The sequence below is a fragment of the Abramis brama genome (genome assembly GCF_963993115.1).
Source record: "Abramis brama genome assembly, chromosome: 7".
NCBI classification, from domain to species: domain Eukaryota; kingdom Metazoa; phylum Chordata; class Actinopteri; order Cypriniformes; family Leuciscidae; genus Abramis; species Abramis brama.
In genome coordinates, this window is record NC_139969.1 from 30927624 (window position 1) to 30950781 (window position 23158).

Below are 23158 nucleotides of genomic sequence, written 5' to 3' on the forward strand. Positions count from 1 at the left end.
TGCGTATCATCCGCCCAGGCTCCAGAGGCGAAAGGCATCTGGCAGATTTGTCATGGCTTATCTTTCATTTTTGTCTGAGTGTGAACAAAACAGCCTGAACATTAGTCTCAACTGTCGGTGTGAGCTGAGATGGTACCATGGGGATCACAGACCTGGTGCGTCGGGACAGTAAACGATGCGCTGGATAAGGCATGCCATCCCTGGGTGTGTTGCGCAGGTTGAGCAAGGCTGCATGAATGTCAAAACCATCACGTGCACTCCTTTTCTAGGAGATGATTTGCAGACCTGACACCATGCTCTACCAGACCATTGGCTAAAAGGTGAATGTGCAATTGCATTTGAAAATAATGAACCCTCTAAACTATACCCTACCCTGAACCTAACAAATAGTGTTAACAAAAGCAAATGTAAATGAAAAACGCATTTGCTTAAAGTCCTCCTGTGGTGAAAATCCAGCTTTTAATGTTGTTTATATGTCTATGTGGTGTTTTTAATATGCTTTAAGACAAACCATGTGCAAATTCATGTCAACACCATTGCATAATATGTTCTCTTTAAAACTGCAGTGAACCAAAGACAGTCTCAAAAACACAGTTTGAAATCGCTGGTGTTTCTGACGACACAAATTACCTTGTAACCAATCCGGATATTGTGTGTATCGTCAACAAATGGATCTCTGATTCAGTGTGAGTAAGTGGAGGTGGGGGTAATTTGCATATTCATAGATACGCGTATACTAAATGAGGCAAGGTTGTAGAGTTACATTCGAGCTATTTAAGGCATGCAGGGGGTTTTTTTTCCAAGGAAAAAACGTTTAAATATGTAATTTTGGTGATCAAAGACGAGTTTTAAGTGCAATGATGTACGTACCAGGTGAGCTACTGAGCAAGTTTACCACATCAGAAAAGCCGTGCATATGGAGCTGATTATGTGATGCAAATGTCAAAATGTATTAAGCTTGCACTATGATGAATGTACAATGATGACTTCATCACAATGATGAAGTGACATTTCACTCATAGTTACCACAGGCAGAAAAAAGTATCATCAGCAAAACATGAAATGGCTCAGTGATTTACTACAGAGCAAGTACTGAACGCAATCAAATGTAAGAGTCACTGTCACTTGATGGTGGATCTGGTGAAGAAGCTGTCAGCGATCAAAATATTGATTTTGAAGATGTTGAAAATGATAGTTTTGAGAATATGTTTGAGATGGCGAATATGAGCCAGACGCTGAATGAATTGGGAAATGAGCTCTGACGAGGACAGTGATGATGGTGTAAAACATCTGCTCAAACTGAACCCTTCCAAGCTCCAAAAGGTAACAAAATATGCTTTTTTTAATTCTCCTGTGATTGTTATTCTAATATCTGGGGAGTTTCATATTGCGACAGGTAGAGATCCATCCGTGCAAGATATATAGATTATCGTTATGTAATGATGATTGGTGAAACATTCATGCATTTAAGGGTTAATCAATAATCTAGATATGTCCGAGCACTGCCAACAAGACAACAATGGAGTCCAGATTTTCCATTGAGAATGAGTTTACCGGAATGCGAGTTTGATGAATAGTGCATAATAAGAAAAGAAACATCAAGGGCCCTATTTTAACGATCTGAAACGCAAGTGTCAAAGCGCAAAGCGCAAGTAACTTTGTGGGCGGGTCTCGGCGCTGTTGCTATTTTCCCGGCGGGATAAATGGCTCTTGCGCCTGGCGCAAATCTAAAAGGGGTTGGTCTGAAGTAGCTTCATTATTCATAGGTGTGGTTTGGGCGTAACGTGAAATAAACCAATCAGAGCATCATCTCACATTCCCTTTAAGAGCAGACGCGCTTTTTCCTTGGCGTATTGCTATTATAATGGCGGATTTGCCAGGCGCGCGCCAGGAGCGGTTCACAGCCGAGGAGAGCAACGCTCTCGTCACGGCCGTAAAAGAGAGAGAAGTGACATTGGGGATGGAGAAACACACCCAAATTAGCTTCGGTTAAACAGGTATATAATAATAATCTATCTATCTATCTATCGTTTGTAATAATATGATTTGCAAAAATGAAAACTGCTGCTTCTGTGTAGATTAGAGAATCAAAGTGTATGTGCGTTGTGCACGCTATACATTATGGTCAAGCATGCGCCCTTAAAATAGCATAATGAACAACGCGCAACACGCCACTGACTTTAGACTAGGTTTTTTCTGGCCAGTGGTGCAATTGTTTTATGGAACAGTAAAATAGCACCAGGGATTGTTTGCGTCGGGACACGCCTCCTTTTTTGCGTTGAACCGCACAGGGAGCGCAAGTTCATTCCCTAGTTTAGCGACGTGCTTCTGTGGAGGGAAAAGCGTGCTTTGCGCGGGTGCAAAATAGGAATGAAACATGCGTCGGTGTACAAAGTCAATTGCGCTGGGTACAAGATAGGGCCCTAAGTAAGTAAGTTGGGTCAATTTTGAAGTCATGTTTATTTTAAAACCCCAACAATATACAGTATCTAATATAATCTGACCAAGGCTTCTGTTTGGCAAGCTTTCTTTGTTCAGACAGCTTTCTTAATTGAGATTCCAAGATGTTTAGTCAGTGCTTCATGGAACCCAAGGAAGATAATTAAAAATGAAGGCGAAAAGACACAGGGAGGAAGGGGAGGAGGGAGTAATTAGTCTCAGTGTACATGCTGCAGGCAAGTCTCGAATTAAAAAAATAGATATCTCTTTCAAATCAGGCCAGAGAGAGGAAATAAAACTGCATTTGCATTGTGGGAGGAAGTGGCTCTGGGGCATCATCGATTAAAGGCCCTGCCGAGATCGCTGACTCTATGCAAATCACTCTGCTGACCCGAACGGCCCACGGTGCACATGATATACGGAGCTAACAAAGGAGACTCGATGGGGCGCACCGGCCTTAGCGAAACGAGCGGCAATTAGCCAAATCCCATTGGCGTCCCATCATCACCCAGCTGAAGGTCCAAGCTGCATGTTCCTGCATGCTCTTAATTAGACAAAAGCTTTTCTTTTTTTCCACAATGCCACTAAAAAAAGAAGTTTATCCCAATTATTTGGAGCTTCCAATAACAGCACAGAGGCCAGATGATGGGGAAGGGAGGACAGAGGAGTTTTATTATGTTTCAAACAGAACCAAATAGCTGCAGATGAGGGTACACGTCTCTTTCCCGAAAATGAAATGTACTGAAGCGTCTAGTGATGTTCTTGTCTGTGATGGTTCGAGATAAGTGTGAAAGAAGCAAGTCAAGTCATCACCACACAGACTCGTAATGGAACTGCACAGAACATTAATCTCTAAATGACTGTTCTGGCTTTGAGACTTTCTGACAAAGTTTTTTTAAAGTTCTAGAAAAACTGAATATTATTATTGTCAACTGAATGCTGCTATTGTCAGAGGGGATTGATATTACGTGGCTACTTGCAAGTTTCGCGACACTTTCAAAGTGAAATATCCAGTGAGCAGCTCTAAAAGCATGTACAGTTTTATCCGAAATAGATTAACATGAATCTGCCAATGTTTTAGGTTTCACTTTATTTTGATGTTCCCTTTAACACATTCTGTTGACTATGAGTAATGTTGCACAAACATGTCTACTAACTCTCATTAGAGTGTCAGTAGAGTATTAGTAGACTGGTAGGGTTAGAATAAGTTGACATGTACTTGCAAAGTCAGTAGAATATCTGTTGGGGGAGCATCACAATAAAGAGTTAGCAGATATTAGGCAGACGTTACTTATAGGCTATGTAACTATGTTCAAAAGAGACCATCAAAATAAAGTGTTACAGTGTTTTATTACATTGGTTGGTGTATGCGTTGCAGGTGTATGGAAATGAAATGTCCGGTGAGTTGAGCTAAAAGGTTAATGCTCTTTAATTGTTTTAGCTTGCTTCTTCAAGTCTTTGAGTTCTTTTATAGAGTTGTTACTCCACAGGACTCGTACACCCGAGCGCTCCCGATCGCAAGTGCGATGCTGTAGCAGGTGAGCTACCGAGCAAGATTAGAAAAGCCACACATATGGAGCTGGCTATGGGATGCAAATGTTAAAATGTATTAGTTTACAGATGATCTACTGGTAAAAGTGTTTTTGAGGTCAAAACATAGTATTGTGCGAATATAATCTGCCCCACTAATCATAATTTGTGTGAAAAAGAATACAATTGGTGGTGTTTTACTGCCACTAGTGTTAATTTCAATTGGAATCTGCAGTGAATTGTATGTATAGGTAAATGATTTGGAGTTTTACAAAAATGTAGATAGAGGACCATTCTTCCAATAAGCCTAGCTGTTGTTTTTTTAGGTTGTGAAGACCCACACGGATTCTGCACTCAGGCAAGACATTCTGCAGATATTGCAAACCTGGAAAATGGAGAAGTGTCTGAACTTAAAAAATACTATCCCCTACTCCTGACATTTCATTTATTACATATTTAGGATAATCTCATTGTTTCAGCTGGCAATAGGAGACTTACACTCTCAGCTCTGTTTACTTTTTTTTTTTTTTTGATTTAAATCACTTCCTCTGCAGATTCCATTCCTCCATTCTTCCCCAAAATTGCATTTAAAATTCAAGGTCAAAGATTCTGTCTGCACCTAGATATTATTGATAACCTATTATAATAATGTCCTCTTGGATGATTATTCGCAGTGTGTACGAGAACAAGAGAAAAAAAAACAGCAAATAATAACAAATAAATAGTTATTACAGGTCTACTACGTCTACATTTAGTTAGTTAGCAGTGTCAATTTTGTACTTCATGTATACACAGGTATCACACATATATACACATATACATACATTCTCTACACAGGTTTTATACAGACCGCACACCATACTTAAATACTTATTGGGGGGGGGGGGGGGGATTGATAAAACAATCCATATTAATACATGTTATTGCTTGCCATTCACGTCCAAAATAGTCTTTAAGGGGAGACCAGTCATTTACAAAAGTATCCAGAGTTCCATCCAGTACATTATGCCGTCTTTCGTATGGTAACAGTGACAAGAGTTTTGTGTGTACGTTTCAACACATGCCATCTGGTCGATGGATAATGCACATTTTTTGCAATAATTTATTATTATTTTATAAAGCTATATGCTTGTAATTTGTGTATATCAAAGTTAAACTGCAGAGCCCCAGCAAAAGAAATTATAAATCAGTTAATTAAGTTAGCCGTCTGTATTGAATGTGATATATAGACCACTGTGAGATATATCACTTAAAAATATATCAACACCACGATTAGTTTTAACAGTATGTAACCACTGTATATCGACATGAAATATTAATTCAAAATCACCTACGTGCATTATAGATGTGTATTTATACTTGAAAATGCTTTGACACGCTACCATTATTCAATTAGCAATCATGTTGATATACAATGGTTACATATTGTTAAAACTAATCGTGGCATTGAAACCTTTGTAAGACTGCCGACTCTATAGAACAGTGGCAAGGAAAACTAACCACACTCCGAGAGCCCTCTAGTGGTCGGGAGCATCTCCGTTGTGTTGTGGCTTTATTTCGTGGTGTTGTGGCTTTATTTCGTTGTGTTGTGGCTTATTTCGTTGTGTTGTGGCTTGTTTCCATTGTGTTGTGGCTTGTGTTGTGAACTTATGTTTACTTATTAAAGCAGCACCAGGTAACTTTTCAACCTTCATAATATATTTCCAAGACTCTTGTGATAGTACATCGACTTACAATAGGTTGAATGACACGTCTGCCATAGCCTGACGGGGTCTGTATCGTTTTTAATCGTACTTTTAAACTTCGGGGTTCGGGTAATAACCCGAGCACAAAAAGAACTACAAAATTCGACTGCTTTACGGCATAGGCTACCTCACTTCCCCCAACACGTCCTCACATGCTGTTGGACTTGTAAGTATATTTTTTTATATTGTATATCACTCGGACAAGCTTTCACTCGTTGGTGTGAGCTAAAAAGCACCTGGTGTTCTTGTTGATGGATTAGTAACTTAGACATCTTCGGAGGCTAGCTGTGCTTGTTCGATGTCCGACGATTTGTAACGCGTTGTTTATTCCCCAATCGAACTCGTGTAACTGTCTGTCACACGTTTTACCGTCCACAGCATTACTTGATAGACAAAAATAGGACAAGAATGAGCATCAAACAGAAACAACCCGCTTACGAGGCGCAAATACAATACAGACTGCCGACAGTTAAACAGGGCGCACGCAGCTCTTAAAGGGGACACACCTTATTTCCACTCGTTACAGCTTACATCTGACTGAACAGGGACCGGTATACAGGGGGGGAGGGGATCAGGCCGTGAGTGAAGAGACTGCTCTGCGTGAGTGGTATTTACGACAGTAACGTTAAATACAAGTAGTCCACAGCGACTCTAGGGGTCGTTGTTTGACCAAAACGGAATTCCTACCTAGTGGGGCTTTAAATTTCGTTGTTTTGTGCACTACTGGGCCACCGTACAAACAAGTCAAAATGCATTAAAAGTATCATTTCACAACCTCCAACAATTTAAGACAGGGGTGTCCAATCCTGCTCCTTGAGGGCCACTGTCCTGCAGAGTTCAGCTTCAACCCCAATTAAACAGCCCTGAAACAACTAATCAGGAAAACTAGAAACTTCCAGACAGGTGTGTTGAAACAAGTTAGAGCTAGTAGTAGCTCTCCATAAATCGAGTTTGGACACCCCCGATTTAATCCCTGACAAAACATTATTCAATTAGCATACATACTATAAAATTACACAAAAGCATTGCAGGAGAGAGACGTTTGTCAAGGCCATTTGGATGTAACCCTTCCAGCATCATCTGTGTGTTTGTGAAAGGTAAAGCCTACAGATTCATCTTCATCCTCCAACTTAATCTGTGAGCCGCAGAGGCTCCTCTCACTTCATACTGAGGGCTCATCGCATCCTCAGCAAGGAAAGAAACACAGAGAATGGGTGTACCTCTTTGGTAATATGACTGAATGGAAAAGGGGAAAACAGAGAGTGAGAGAGAGAGAGAGACTGAATGGAAAAGGGAAAAAACAGAGAGAGAGAGAGAGAGAGAGAGAGAGAGAGAGAGAGAGAGAGAGAGAGAGAGAGAGAGAGAGACAGAGCAATAAAGCGAGTTAAAAAAAAAAGATCCAGGAGACATTGTCAGAATTGAGATGAGACGAAGACGCTCCCCGGTGGGATGATTGCTTTGCCCTGAATACAAAAGGTGCTTCCCAGCAAACACTTCGTGTTGTTTGCGAGCACAGATTAGGTCTGGCCGCAGACATCCGCAATTCTTTAAAACAAGCCCTCAGGGAGGAATTATCATCCGTACCCGGGCTTATAAACCAGAGATGGGCTGCAATGATAAAAAGCTCTTCTCAAGTAGAGCATGGTGAGGGTATAGAAAGGAGAGATGCGCTGCAGAAGGGGCAATCATAGTAAAAGTGCGAGGAGGGGTTAGGATTGCAAGAACAAGTGCTTTGAAAGGGGGGAGGGTGTTCTGGCGGGGGAAAAGGAGGAGAAGATTCAAGCATGAATCATGGGAGTACTTGAAAGAGCACTTTTCTGAAGTAGACGATGACATTTTATAAGAACATGCAGGTCTCACTGACCCAGAAAGACCCAGAATAGTATATTTTAATGTCAAAAGCATGTTATTTATATATATTTATGTAGTTAATACTAAAGTGTATACATTTTACAATGTTACAATTTTAAGCTACTTGATTTAGCAATAGAGTGTTGCAGGGATGATTTATTTTTGTAGGCCAAAACCTTAAATCAAGTTCACATTTTAGCACTTCCGGTTCTATAGATCTGAAGTCAATGTTTTTTTTTAAAGAGTTCACGTTATGCAATTCACGTTATATTCTACGCACTGCTTTTACTTGTCTTCAAAAAGGTGGTTGCTAACAAGTGGCTTAATGCTATTGTGGAAGAATAGCAATATGGAAAAATCCTATTGTGTTTTTTGTCGAGGGAACCAGGGTGATGCAAACTTAGGGGTTGGCCTACAAAATTACGTCATCAATGCAGTGCTCTTTAGTGCAGCAAAATACAATGAAAGTCACTGGGACCCTGTATTGTCATTGTTTGGACAAATAGTTGAAAAAAAACAAGATCTTCTTTTGTGTTCTGCAGAATAAAGAATTTTAGACCACTATACAGATACAACAAATAGTTTACGTCTGTCAAAATGTCCCTTTTCAGGTTGCTGTTAAAACTGTATTCATTTGCTGATAAACAAGAGTCTGGCTATGGGATTGCAGTAGTTGTGCAACACAGAACAGAATGAAACGGCTATAATGTAGGTGAATGCCTTAAGTGTGTATTAAATGCATTAACAAATTGATCAGCGTTAAGCCCTATTCAGACGGGACTTGTTTTTCTTGAGAGGGTCTGGTAAAATTGTGTTTTAAATCCTTTTTTTTTTTATCACACAAATTCTGTAAAAAGTTTGAAGCAAATTACCCACCTAGCTGTTCAACAAACACAAAGGTCGTCTGAGAAATCAAATGCTGTCTAGATTGTTTGATGTCTGAAATTGCAGTATTTTTATTTTTCACAATGCTTCTCTGTATGTATTATGACCTTAATAACTGAGGCTAAATTTATTGCTGCACTGCCTGATGCACCTTCGTTTCTGAGTAACTTTCTGAGTAAAATAACAGTTGGTTCAGCTACTGCTGGCATCCCATTTGATGTAAAAAAAAAGGATTAAATCAATGAGGAGAGTTCGGCCATGAACTGCACAGAACGACCAGCATCAGGTTTGATGATCTTCTTAATTAATTACTTCTCTGCATTTTAACTGGCCACAATGTTGACATTGATGCCATGGGGAAAAACGGCAATAGATATTTTCTTATATTATCTCATAATTTGGCAGCAGGTATATTAGGCTGCTGTCACTTTAAGACCCGGCGCACTGGTCTTTTTCTTTCTCAACTGCTTACGTTCACTTAAAACATAAACGCCTATATTTACATGAATACTCGCCAAAACCAGCATTTTGTCATTATTTTGTGTGTATTTGATTATTTAACTGCAATAATCAGTGAAAAAGTGCTACATTTCTGAGCACAAAATCTGTGGGAATGAGTAAAATTGTGCACAATACGCGCAATCCCACGCCGAAATTCAAGCCCTGTAACACCATCAATATTAATCCGGAGCAAATTAAACGAGTGAGTGAGGGGAGGCGGGTTTGTGTGTCAACTCACTGTTGGAGAGATAAAAAAGCGAGAAAGCACAGCTGGTATCTTGTATCTATTCTTCGTAAAATGAGTATTGGAAGCGTTTCAGTTATTTCAGTATAAATATGCATCGAAAAATCTATATTTTTGACAAGACTACTTTGCACTTAGTTTATTAATTCAGATGCCTTTTTAAAAGACTACAATTGAAAAAACTGTATATATAATATATAAAATTCAACCCACCAAAGTTACAAGTAGTATAAGTCTTGTTCCCAATAGATTTTTTTTATGAGTTTCTGTAAGGCCAAATCCAGACTAGTAATAACCTAAGAGATCCCAATCCTGTCCAAATCAATATGTCCCAATACTTCAAAATTATATGAAGGGGGGTTTCTTTAACATAAGGCCAGTGTGCCGATCAAAGCCGATCAAAACCTTTGCAGAGTTGAAAGAATGATTTGAAAAGTTCGCAAACACACAACAAGAACGTAAACAACACCAGATGAGATGCTTCACAGAATTACCCCTTTTCCACCAAAAAAGAACTGGTTCGGAACTGGTGCTGGTTCAAAGTTGGTTCAACTTGCGAACCTTCTCAGAACCAGTTTGTTTTCCCACTGACTAGAGAGCCCAGCGAACGACGTTGTTACGTCACTGTGTACGTTGCCATACGTCTTAGCTTTCCCAGAAACGCTTGCGCCAACTTCAAGCATAACAATTACAATGGTGGACTACATCGTCTTTCTGCAAATGTTTCTCCTGGCTTTGCGATTCTATATTGGGGTCAGAATCCATCTTTCTTCAATCATTCTTTCTACTAGCTAGTGCTGTGTTTTTAGCAATGGCAGTCACAACCTTTCCCGTCGAGTTGTTGGTCACAATAACCCTGCCCCCAGCCCCCGACGTAAGCATGACGTGGTAAAAGAACGGTTCTAGTCCAGCAAAGTGTTGGTGCCGCTTTGGAACCAATTTTCCTGGCCGAGAACCGGTTCTTTGGCTGTCGAAACACAAAGAACTGGTTCACGAGTAGGCACCGGCTCCGAACCGGCACCAGCACTGCCTTGGTTGAAAAGGGGTAAGTAAGAACCCAAATGCTGCGGAGGCTTTTTTTAGGGTGATTCTATTTGACATTCTACACACATGCAGAGTGTATTTGAAGTTTAGCTGGGATTAAATCGGTTAAAGTGTGTAACAATCATAACAGACGCTGATCTAAAGGCACATGACGCTACCCATAATGACACACAGTATTCATTAGAGACATCCTATCATCTCCATTTAAAAGACACGAATACACTCACGCTCTGCCAGTCATTAACTTCTCTGCTCTTTATCAGATAATGATAATGATCTTGGGCTTCTGCTGAGCTAGTGAGACTCTAACCTTGTGTTGATAATGCTCTGAATTATGCCTCATTTCTCCATGGGCTGTTGAGCAGATAGTACTTCTTTCATTGGTTGCACACTTGTGTCGCACGAGTAGAACGCCAAATCCTCTTAACACACTCCACATTCAAGCATAACAACAGACAAAACAGCTGTTTATCGACCATCACAACTTGCAGAAAGGTATAATAAATGATCCATTATAACAATTGTTTGTAATTTTCAGACTTACTAAATTAACCTTTATTTTTTAACTGCTGTATGTACATATACATGATATCAGTATATGAAGAGTTCAGATGCAAAAGCCTCTAAGTGCCATCTGAAATTTTCTTCTAGAATGATAATTTTTACCAAGCTTGTATATTTAATTCAGTAATTTCACTTAAATGGCAATGAAAATTACCTATTCGTTGTCATTTAAGTGAAATTACTGAACTTAAATATACGAGCTTGATAAAAATGATCATTCTAGAAAAAATTTCAGATGGCACTTAGAGGCTTTTGCATCTGAACTCTTCATATAGTAATTCAGAATTTGTACTTCCTTTTTTATATTCTACAGTAAAATATATGTAAATCAAACTAAGTATAAATTAAAACATGCTAGTAAAAACTAGTTGACTGTAAGTTATGGTAACTTACAGTTAAAAAAAACATTTCTTATTTGAAAAATTATGCTACATTTGATTTAACATAATACATGCTGTAATTTTTCTTTTTTCTTTTTACATAACAATTGTGAATTACAACAATGTATGGTGAAAATACTTATTACATTTAACAAGACAATACACATTAACTGAAATCACCTATAGTAAAAAACAAAATTGTAAAATGAAATACGAGTCATCTTAACCTAATTTACAGTAAAATAAAGTAAAATTGGCACTGCATTTATTTATATTTTATTTAAATAGTATCATCAGTTAAGCACATTATGATGTTTTTAGTTGCTTACACTTTATTTTAATGTCGTGTGTTTATTAGTGTGCAAGTTCATTAGCTTTTGTTCATTCAACTTTGAGATGTCATGTATTAATACCACCTCTACTGTTTTTTTTTATCAGCATATTTTATATTTAGTTGTATAAAGCTGTAGTTCAAGTAGACTGCTATAATACAGCATGTAGCTTATGGTTATGAACCGTAAATTTGACACTGTCACCATATTTTTGCAGTGATCTTCTGGCAGCCACAGCTTCAAGTTAACCAGAAGTATAAAGAGGCACGTTTCGTGCAATTAACCCTGAAGACTCGGTTCAATTTAAAAGGGATTAATGCAATATGATTAGACTTGATAACAAAGTCCATTGTCCCTCTATAGGGTTTATTATCATTTGTGATTCACCACTCAGTCCTCTCTTTAAACTCCTGACCTCCATAATAGCTATAAAGAAAGTGCGTTCATGTCTTTAATAGTTGGCAGATATCAGGAGGAGTCATTAAAGCTCTCAGATCAAGGAGATGCTGTCACAAACGTTCTCCATTCATCTCCCACATTCTTGCTTATCCTTCAGCAACAAGACTGATCCTGAATTACTATGGGGTCCCAGCGGGGATCTGCATATGCAGAAAAAAAGGAATGATAATGCTCTATCTGTACTATAGCGCTTAGAAAATCTCACACAATGGGCTGTCAAGTGTGTTTGGGACCAAACTATTAGGCAATATTTCAATCTGTCGTGTCACAAGCGCTGATGAGAGCTGTCAACAGCATCCATCATAGCCGTGAAGCTGTGCTATTAGTCAATGTTGAAATGTGGGTAAAACCAGCAAATTCCTCTTGGAATACCACTTTAGTTTAAGCAAGCAGAAAGTGTCAGCTTGTTCTCGGATCGCTGTGATTTGAGTCCGGTGGGGAAACTAAAGGATAAATTGATGTAAGAAATCATTTTCCTTTGCAGCTGTGGTTTGATTAAACCTGCAGTGCTTTGAGTCCTAAGGATTATATTTAAAGGGCCCCTATTATTCTCATTTACAGGTTCATAATTTAGTTTAGGGGTCTACTAGAATACGTTTACATGATTTAAAGTTCCAAAAACATAATTTTTCTTATAATTTGCATTATTGTAGAACCTATTTTCACCCTCTGTCTAAACGCTCTGCTTTAGGTTAAGGGGCTGTTTAAACGACACCATTTTCAACTGAAACCGTACAACTTTTTGTGCATTTTGGCCGTTCGTTTACACGACAACAGCGTTTTGGGTGACTGAAAACGCAAACTATTGGAAACGGGTTTCAAAATGAAATTGAAAAATGAGTTTTTGAAAACATTCTCTGTGTAAACAACACAAACGTGAATGTCACGTTTTCAGAAGCTCATGCGTATCACGTGTTCAGTCTATAGTGTTTCATCGCATTCACAGCGTTTAAGTCGTATCCGCGGGTTCGTGTGAATGGGGATCGTTTTGACAGTGGTGTCGTCTGATACGCGGAAAACTAAAAGGAAAAACTTCTCTGTTTTAAGCATAGCGTTGTTGTGTAAACGTACCCTTTAGTTTCTTTAAAACCCGCCTTCTGAAATGCACAGTCTGCTCTGATTGGTCAGCCGGCCCCGGTCTGTTGTGATTGGTTTACCTCCTATTTATTAGTTCGAGCCCAGGTCCGATATTGACAGTCAGGAAGAACAAGCTGATTGACCCGAACCACCATCGCAAGGACAACTTGTGCAGGACGTTTCACAATGTTAATTTTAAATTTTATTCCTCCTTCTCCTATTTAGCTCCAAAACTTTGGAACAGTCTTCCTACCATTGTCCGGGAAGCAGACACACTCTGTCAGTTCAAAGCTAGATTAAAAATACATCTCTTTGACCTAGCATACACATAATACATTATAGACTTCTATAATTCAATGTTAGGCTGCATAGATTAGGTCAGCCGGAACCGGGAACACTTCCCATAAATCCTGATGTACTCATTACATCATAAGAAGAATGGCATCGACGCTAATTTTAGTGTTTTTGTTTATCCAGAGGTTTTCCCGCAGCCTGCCGGATCCAGGCTGTATCCAGATCTGATGAAGGACCTGCGCCTGGACCCGATGTCATAGCGGGGTGCTAAAGTGCCAACTAGTTTCTCCTTATGGAGGATCCCTTTACCACTCTACAGATAAAGCGTTGTCAGGAAAATTTGGTTTGCGTATCTACCCCGAAGTGATACAATTCTGTTAAGGCCAGACGAGTAGTTTTTAAGGCTTGGTTTGTAGGGAATTACAAACCTGCGCACATATATTCAAACGCGCATACCAATAGACCGAACTCGTAATACGCATGTGCACGCCATCAGCGTTCTCACAGGTTTCGCGTTTAAAGTCTGTGTAGAGTTTCCTGTTAAAACGGTGTCGTGTTAGCAGCCCCTAAGTTAATAACTAATGATCGTTGCGACCGAAGTGAATCAATCAAATTAACTTTAGCTGGAAAATAACTTTATTCAAGAGCTGCTAAAGCCAAAACAATCTCTGTTACTTTAAACTATCCTTGTATCTCTGTAAAGCCGCTTTGGAACAATCTACATTGAAGATGTAGATGACTTGACTTGACTTACATTTCAAATGTGATGTTATAACTGCAGAATTTTTCTACATCAGTGTAAAAACTGTATGTCCGTTAACTGCACAATTCAGAAAGCATTCGTTAGACAAAAGGTTATGGTTGTACTGCTTAGAAATAGTGTTAAAAATAAGGAGTGATAAACTCTTCTTGGCGTCATAACTACCTTTGTTTGACAGCGAGCCAAAGAAGCCAGCAGATATGCAAATGTGTTATATAGTGACGTTACGGAAATAATGGCAGATGAGGCGTTTCAGGCATGTATTTTCTGTTGTAGAAATTCAGAACTTGCTGTGGACTTTTTGCTTTGTAACTTTGTAACACAGATTTCTTACATGCACAAACAGCTATTACACACTAAAGGAAAGATACATAGCTAGGTCTCCTTAAATGTTACTGGTTCATAGAAACAATCTTTAATGTTTAATCCCTCCTTTTCTTTTTTTCTCTCAACTAAGAAAATGTAATTTGGAGCAACTTTATAAGAATGATTTGACTTGGTAGAGGAATAATGAATTGCTCCATGTGTTCCACGCAATATGTTCCAAATCTCCAGGGAAATGTTACCGCCATTTAAACTTATCAAGGCCAGATTACACAGAAAACACAAATAACAGCTTGATCGCTGTTTTCTGAGGCTGAACGACAAACTCATCAATCACTGCTAAATAGCTGCATAATGCCCCGGGCTTCTAGAGCACTATGGGTGCAAAAAAATCATTAATAAACAATTCATCTGCTGCTTTCCCCTCTAAATTTCTCACCAGGAGAATAGCCAGAGGAAGATCAATCCATCTGTTATGTATGTAAACCTCGCTGTAGACCGATTGTTGTTGTGTAGCAGTTTGTGGTTTGCGCGACTCAACTGGAAAACATCATTCCCTCAAGCTTACGGATCAGAAAGAAATAAGAGGTTAAACATTAAAACCATAAAATCATCATTCTGTACAGACAAGTGCTTCCCAAATCCCTCTATTTCCTGCTTTATACTGAAACATCTAGAAGCAATTTCCTGACCTAGAATCCCCAAACGGCCCCTTCCACAATATTCATGAAGGATTTGTAGTCTAAACACATACATTCACACAGTTGTAGTGCTGCCCACAAGGTGCTACCAAGAGTGCTTTGTTTAGTATAAAAGAAAGTCTCTATAATGGCAGAGGTGAGCGTTAAATAGAGACCGATCAAGGACTTTTCTATAATCCAAAAGATACACTGAAAACCTGAGTGGTGCTTGCCAATGAAGAACTCAACGCTGGAATCCCAAAATCAGTTTATGAATAAAGCAGCATGTGTTCAAGAGAACAAAATCTTCACTGCCACTGTGGATCTTTTATTAAATGTAATAATTTTCTTGGGGATTAAAGTGCACAAACAAAATATCTGATGAACTTCATGTTTGCTAGCAATCGGTGTAAGATGCCTTATGTCTTGGAGTGGACAGTGTGCTTCACTCAAAGTCAGTCGCCAGCCGGCCTGTGCAGCACCGCATGAAGTTGAAGACACCAAATGATGTTATTCAGTACAGGACTTGTGGAGGCAAAGTCACACGACTTTCTTGTTGGAATAAATAATGTTGGGGATAAACAGACATTAAAATTCTAGAAGATGCTGATAAGCCGATGTTATGGATGACAAGCGATAAATGAATGTTATTAAAATTAAGTAAAATAAGTGAACAATATATGATGCAAAGGAAATCTAAATGTTAAAAACATTGGAAATATTGACCAGTATCTGATAGATATCAAATTTTTAAATATTACATTTAAAAAATCTCTATTACCAACAGAAACCAAAATACTAGATAATACAATACTAGAAATATCGGACAATGTCTGATACACTCTTATCAGCCAAAACATTATGACCAGTCAGAGGTGAAGCCTATATCGCTGATGATCTCCTAACAAGGCCACATTTTACGATTTGAGTAGTTTAGATGGTAAGCAAACAATTGGTTCTTGAAATCAATGTGTTTGATGTAGAAGAAATATCAGGAATAAAGAACCGAGCAACTTTGACAAGGGCCAAACTGTTAAGGCAAGGCGACTGGGTCAGAGTATCTCTGAAACGCCAAGGCTTGTGTGTTGCTCCCGGTCAGCAGTGGTGAGAATTTACCAACAGTGGTCCGAAGAGGGACAAACCACAAACCAGCCACAGGGTGTTGGGCGCCCAAGGCTCATCAGTGCACGGGGGAAATGAAGGCTTTACCATCTGGTTGAAGCCAACAGAAGGTCCACTGAGGCACAAGTCACAACAAATTTTAATGATGGTTATGGGGGAATGTGTCACAACACACAGTGCATCACACTCTGCCGAGGAACTGTGTAGCCACAGACCAACCAGAGTGCCTGATGCCCCCTGTCCACTGTCAAAAGTGCCTACAATAGGCACAGGAGCATCAGAACTGGACCTTGGAGCAGTGGAAGAAGGTCGCCTGGTCCAGAGAGTATACCACAGGACATCTTCAAGAGTCTTGTAGAGTCCATTCCTCGGGGGGTCGGTGGACCAACAGCATATTAGGCAGGTAGTCACAATGTTTTGGCTCATCTGTATATCAGTTATTAACTGATATTGATCAATGAAAAAATAAATCTCAAATACCAACAGAATCCGAGATATTGTGTATTCCTAAAAATGTATCCTCCTCAAAGGGAGTGTATACATTTTGTATGCCCATTTTGGAAATTGTATTCACATTTTGGTGGTTCAATAAACCATTTTTATGAAATATAGAAATTCACTTGAAAATATTATCTCATTTCAACTTTTCGTTTAATTTAAGAATTACGTTTAATTCTTCAGGTTTGAGAGGAAGCTAACTTTACAAACATTATTAATACACCTCAAGAAAAAAAATGTAATTAAAGTTTTTTTCATAACTCATTTACCACTTAGGATTAGAGATTTGTTCAAATCCATAAAAGAAAGAACTACCAAGCACCTTAGCAAGCAGCACTAATAACTTGAAAAGTGTTGAATGAATTTTAGCAGCCACAAGGCCATCATAGAAGTCAAATCTGCATGACAAACAAGCTTTGGGAAGAACAGAATTTTAGCACCTAATGGAAATGAGGTATCATGCACATAGTAACATCTGAACTGGAAAATACTGACTGTAGGGGAATGACATGCACATCCTTCCATTAAATTGTGTTCCTGAGGTGTACATATCAGTACGCATCCAAAGTTCCCCTACTGTTTACATCCACAGGTTGTGTTTTTTTAGAGTGAGTGGAGAGGATGTTTTCAGCCCAGAGCTGAGAGCCGTGCAAATCCGCCATCACTGGAGACATCAGCCCGGCTTGGTGAGCTGAGGGAAGACCGTTGGGATGTCTCGCTCAGCCTCTCCACAGTCGAGAGAAGAGCTGACACTCATCTCATCCCACACTGGGAGGATTCAAAGGAGCAGTCATCCGGCAAATGAAATGCAGAGATAGCTCAGCAGAGAGCAGAGGGACCAATCCTATCACTATCCACCTTTCGGAAACTGTTAATTGCACAGGCTGGGATAAAGTCCTTTTTGAATTGTGACTTACAAAATTAAATGATCCTTGTACCTCTAATATTTGACTGTGCTATGTCAACGTTACTTGACCACAGCTCGAGAAAACAATGGTGAAAAAACTATTTTTGAGCATTAGAGTTGTTTATTCACTCACACCAATTGTGTTATTGTAGCAAACAATTCACTAAAGAAACTATGCAAGTCAGCTAATGGCGGGAACTAGGCCTGTCACAATATCAGGTTTTCACTACACAATTATCGTGGCCAGAAGAACTCCTTTAAACTTCCTTTTTGTCCTTTCAATTCTAAACACTCAAAGTGTATACGGATTCGAACCTGTGTGCAACTAATGTGCTATGTAATGACGAATTATAAGAGCTATGGACTATAAAATTCTATGGTACCCTAATACTTCATGGAAAAATTTACATTCTGTCATTATTGACTCACCCTCCTGCCATTCCTAACCTGTATGCCGTTTTTCATTTCTCTGTGGAACACAAAAGGAAATTTTGAAGAATGCATGCTATTTTTCATTGTATGACAGTTCTTAGTAACCAACAACAACAAAAACATCATAAAATTGTTCAATTTGTGTACAGCAAGTCTTCTGATGTTTTAAGATTTGTGTGAGGAATACACTGAAATTTAACTAATTTAAATTTAAAATATCACTGATGTTATTTGAATTTGTGCAAAAATCAGTTACAAGACACACAAAACACACCTGGTTGAACATGTTTTAATGCATGTTTTGAATATACACAAATGTAAATGATACTTGGGAGTGAAGACAATCATTGAATAACTCAAATTGTTATCTGCACCTCACACAAAACTATCAAATGACTCTCAAAGACTTCAAATATAGTGCATATATATATATATGGACTACTTTTATGGTGCTTTTTTGTTTTTATTTTCTGAGTTTCCCAGCCCTTAGTCATTGACTCTGTATTAAATTTATCGTATGAAAAAGAGTTTGAACATTGAGTCAAATTTCTCTTTTTGCATTCCACAGAAAAAAGAAAGTTAAATGAGTTTGAAATGAACTGAGGGTGAGTAGTTTTCTTGTTTATATTTGGGTGAACTGTCTCTTTAAGTTCTGTGAAACAGTAGGCTAGTACGTCTCTTGGCTTTTCAAAGAATTCAGCTGGGTTTAAAAGCATTTTGAATAGTATTTCATAATTCTATTTGCGTCCGTGTGGGGTTGATTCAAACTGAGCCCTTCCACTATCTTCAAATCACATTAGCAGGCTGTACATTCTCTAACATGCTCTTGAGAATTGTTTCCTTTGAACTGGCAGGTCTGAATTTGGGGCAGTGTAATATGCATTCTTTCTATACTGTCAACCAGACATCACTGATGTAACGGTGGACTTTCTAATCCACCCACATAATCTGGTGGCAAACAAAACAATAAGCAGCACTTGGCATCGACTTTAAAAATGTGCAGGGGTTTAATCTTTAAAGTCTTAAAGCAGCACAAATGCATGTGCACTCAGCCGTCAGTTATACCACCAACTGCTTTTAAGCTTTCTCTCATCTTTGACCTTACTGGCCTGAACAAATCACAAATGTTGAAATCATGCTTTGCTTTCACACTGACATCCACTGATCTGATGCAGAAACCCAAATTCAGATTCAGCTGAAAGAAACAGACCTCACAGACATCCACTGAGGCGGAGGCCCTTAAATAATACTTGAAAAGACATGCGCTGAATTCTGATGTATTGAACTTGAGTCATACAGTCGGAAACAAAAGTTCCAACAACATTCATTAAACAACACATGATACTGCATATACAAACACAAAAAAATCTATCTATCTATCTATCTATCTATCTATCTATCTATCTATCTATCTATCTATCTATCTATCTATCTATCTATCTATCTATCTATCTATCTATCTATCTATCTATCTATCTATCTATCTATCTATCTGTCTGTCTGTCTGTCTGTCTGTCTATCTATCTATCTATAATACATTTTGTGAATTTTGTCTTCTACACTAACATTCAAATATTAAAGATAGATAAAGATGGATGGATGGATGGATGGATGGATGGATGGATGGATCTATGAATCTATTCATACGTGAAGCGGGATCACAAAACCAGTCATAAGTCGCACGGGTATATTTGTGGCAATAGCCAACAATACATTGTATGGGTCAAAATGATAAATTTTTCTTTTATGCCAAAAATCATTACGATAACAAGTAAATATCATGTTTCATGAAGATATTTTGTAAATTTCCTACCGTAAATATATAATACATTTATTTTTGTGAGTGAATGCAGCACAATCGCGAACATAAATGGACAACTTTAAAGGCCATTTTGTCAATGTTTTGATTTGATAGATAGATAGATAGATAGATAGATAGATAGATAGATAGATAGATAGATAGATAGATAGATAGATAGATAGATAGATAGATAGATAGATTTGAAATGATGTGTATTGTGAAAAGCGCAATTCAAACAACTGTGAATTGAATCAGAGATTCGCAAAAATAAAACTGAGCACTGGAAGACCAACTCACATAGAGCCGTCAAAGAAACTCGCCAATCGATCACAGGCTCATTTGGCTTTGTCAACAGCTCTTCGTGACTTAAAGTGCAGTACTTCGTTTTCTATCAGCCCTTGTGTGAACAACATGGCAGTCATCAACAGAGGCATCAGAAGAGAAGTGTCAAATCTCATCAGAAGAAAATGCCTGGGTTTATCAATAAGAGATAGAAGAGGGCAATGAGGGATTTCGCTTGAGTTGAGGCTGATATTGCTAAAGGCAGGTGAGTATCGAGCCGCCCGTCTGCCGGAGCCAGGGGTAAATAGTGATTAATGGCTGATGGAGGAAGGGTTAGTGCCTGCGATCTGATTCTTCCCCTCAGCCCTCCTCTGTAGAATCTCAAAACAATTTGAACAAGAGAAATGAATTCAGTGACAGAAGTGAAATGGAAATACCTTTTTGGACCAAAACTGCTCCAGTTAACCAAAGATGAGATTAGAGAACACCAGCACTGGTGTTATGATTCTCCACACTAATAATCTGGTTTATTGATTAGCAGTGTCAGCAACTGAAAGAGCGTTAAATCGCTCAGAATGGCTCAGCGTTGACTGAACTGGCTCAAAGCTACGAGAAATATGTCTGTCTGTAGACATTTTAAATGCCACAGTTCAATTTTTAACCACAAGACCTTCTGAAGATCATTGTTCAAAAATGCATTGAGGCACTCGTCTAGTCTGTTGCATGGCCTAGATAAAACTAGTTTCCACTATCTAAAGTTCTAATAAATCTCAAGCTTAAGAAACGGTGTTGAGCCATGAAAACACCAATCAGACCAAAGAGATGATGCATTACCTTTTTTATTGTTAGAGTAGGATTATTTTGAAAGTCAATTTCTCTAAAAGCAATTGGACATTTTCACCTTTATAGCAGCGGGAAACATTTGGTGATAACATGTCCCAATACCACAATCATGTGAATTTATAGTCAATTCCTGGTTACTATTTGGTGTACTTTACCAGTAATTTTTACAGTAGTATTTTTTCAATTTATTACAATTTCAATGCAACTGATTCCACAGTAAACATGAGCAGGAAATGACTGTGATCTCACACAGTGATTTGCTGTGTCTGCATTTCAGTAATCTCTTGAAATATAATTGGATTATCTAAAAATATGTCGTTATTCTTGACTTTTCTACGCTGAGTGTTAATATTAAAAGTATATATTAAAAGTTCCCCAGATATAACAATCAATCAGATCAAAGCAATGGCATTGCAAACTCTCTCCCCCATTATAATCGGACAGTTAAGCACAACATTGCTACATAAAGTGCAGACTGCAAGTTATGATCAGGCTTAAAGGTCAATCATAATGCTTAAACTGTTTTCTCCATGTAACAGTGGAACCAATTGTAACACTATTACGGGCTGAAAGAAAATGAAAGCCAGCCAGCAGGTACACTCATCAACATAATGGCTCAAACATAATGGACTTCACTGTTGTTATCCCACAGATAACGTTTGTTGTACAACCCCCTACAGAAGCCTGCATTGTGAAATTACGAATACAGTATTTTATTGTAGGTAAATTGATATTTAACCGTATATATATATATATATATATATATATATATATATATATATATATATATATATATATATACATACATACATATATGCATATATATACATATATATATATATATATATATATGTACATATGTATATATATATATATATATATATATATATATATATATATATATATATATATATATATAAATATATATCGCTTGACATAAACACCAACCAACCTGATATATGCGGGTGGATTTCAGCAGTGGCATGTTCCTCCTACCAGCCACTTTGGCGGGTTGAATTTTAATATAAGTGTTTTTCAATTGTAGTCTTTTTTAAAAGGCATCTGACATAATAAACTAAGTGCACTGTAGTTTTGTCAAAAATATTGATTATTCAATTCATATCAATACTGAAATATCGATAACCTGTTTACAAGGTTACAAGGGTCGAAAACAATGAAAACAATCACTTTTTGTGCATTTTGACAGGGCAAGTAAAAATATGACAACAATCTGAAGTTGTCTGACTGGGCCAATCGAAAAAAATTAGCCCTGATATATTGAAGGGCACAGGTAAATGTGAGATTCATTATGATGGGTTTATGTGAAGATTGTTTTAAGTTCACATAAATTAAAACTTGTTATATTATTTAATGCCTAATAAATGTTACAAATAGTGACTTTCAATCATACGGTAATGCTGAATGCCTAGAATTAATGAGAATTAATTGAGAAAAAAAAAATCTATTTCATAGAGACATCAGTAACAGTATTGGCATCAGTGGTACTGCCCTGCTTCATTCATACAAAGATGCCATTAATCATAAATATAGGCTATTGTCTATATGTTGTTTCTACATTAATTTGGAGATTAAATGTAAAATCATTACAATATAAAAATATATTACCTTAAATGTTAGGTTTTATTAATCGCAATTAATTTAAAAAAAGTGTGATTAATTTGTTTTGTTTTTTTAATCGATTGACAGCACTAATACACACACACACACACACACACACATTTACGCTGGTTTCTTAAACAAGCTAACAACTACCTTGGATCAGTTATAAACTTGCTACCTTTTTTCAAAACAAAGCTGACTTTACAGCAGGATACAAATGTGGATAAAGAACAACCGTTTACCTTGTGCTCAATGATGCTGCTGTACCCCTGCAGTGCTGGAGGCGCGCGCGGCGCTCTGGTGGGCTCCACTTTCTCACCTGACGCGCCCTTAGACGCGCTGGATGCTGTAGTATTATTATTGTAGCTTACGCTGTACACGAACAACAGACTGGTGCACATGGTGATCGCGAGAAAAACGGCAACTCCATGACGCTGGAAAACATGAGGGCAAAAGTTCAAATCCACCACAGAGCGCAAGGTCATAAATCATCACCAACCCATGCCCTCGGCGCAGTCAATTATAGGATACGAATCACATTTCC

The 23158-nt window shown here is 38.2% G+C and overlaps 1 protein-coding gene across 1 annotated transcript in view; it reads right to left on the reverse strand.

Moving 5' to 3' along the window:
• Window positions 1-23158, reverse strand: part of st6galnac5a (ST6 (alpha-N-acetyl-neuraminyl-2,3-beta-galactosyl-1,3)-N-acetylgalactosaminide alpha-2,6-sialyltransferase 5a) — a 39748-nt gene that overhangs the window by 15888 nt on the left and 702 nt on the right. The window contains exon 2 of the mRNA XM_084120173.1: window positions 22857-23048. Within this exon, the coding sequence (XP_083976299.1) occupies window positions 22857-23048 (192 nt within the window). The remainder of the gene's footprint in view (window positions 1-22856; window positions 23049-23158) is intronic.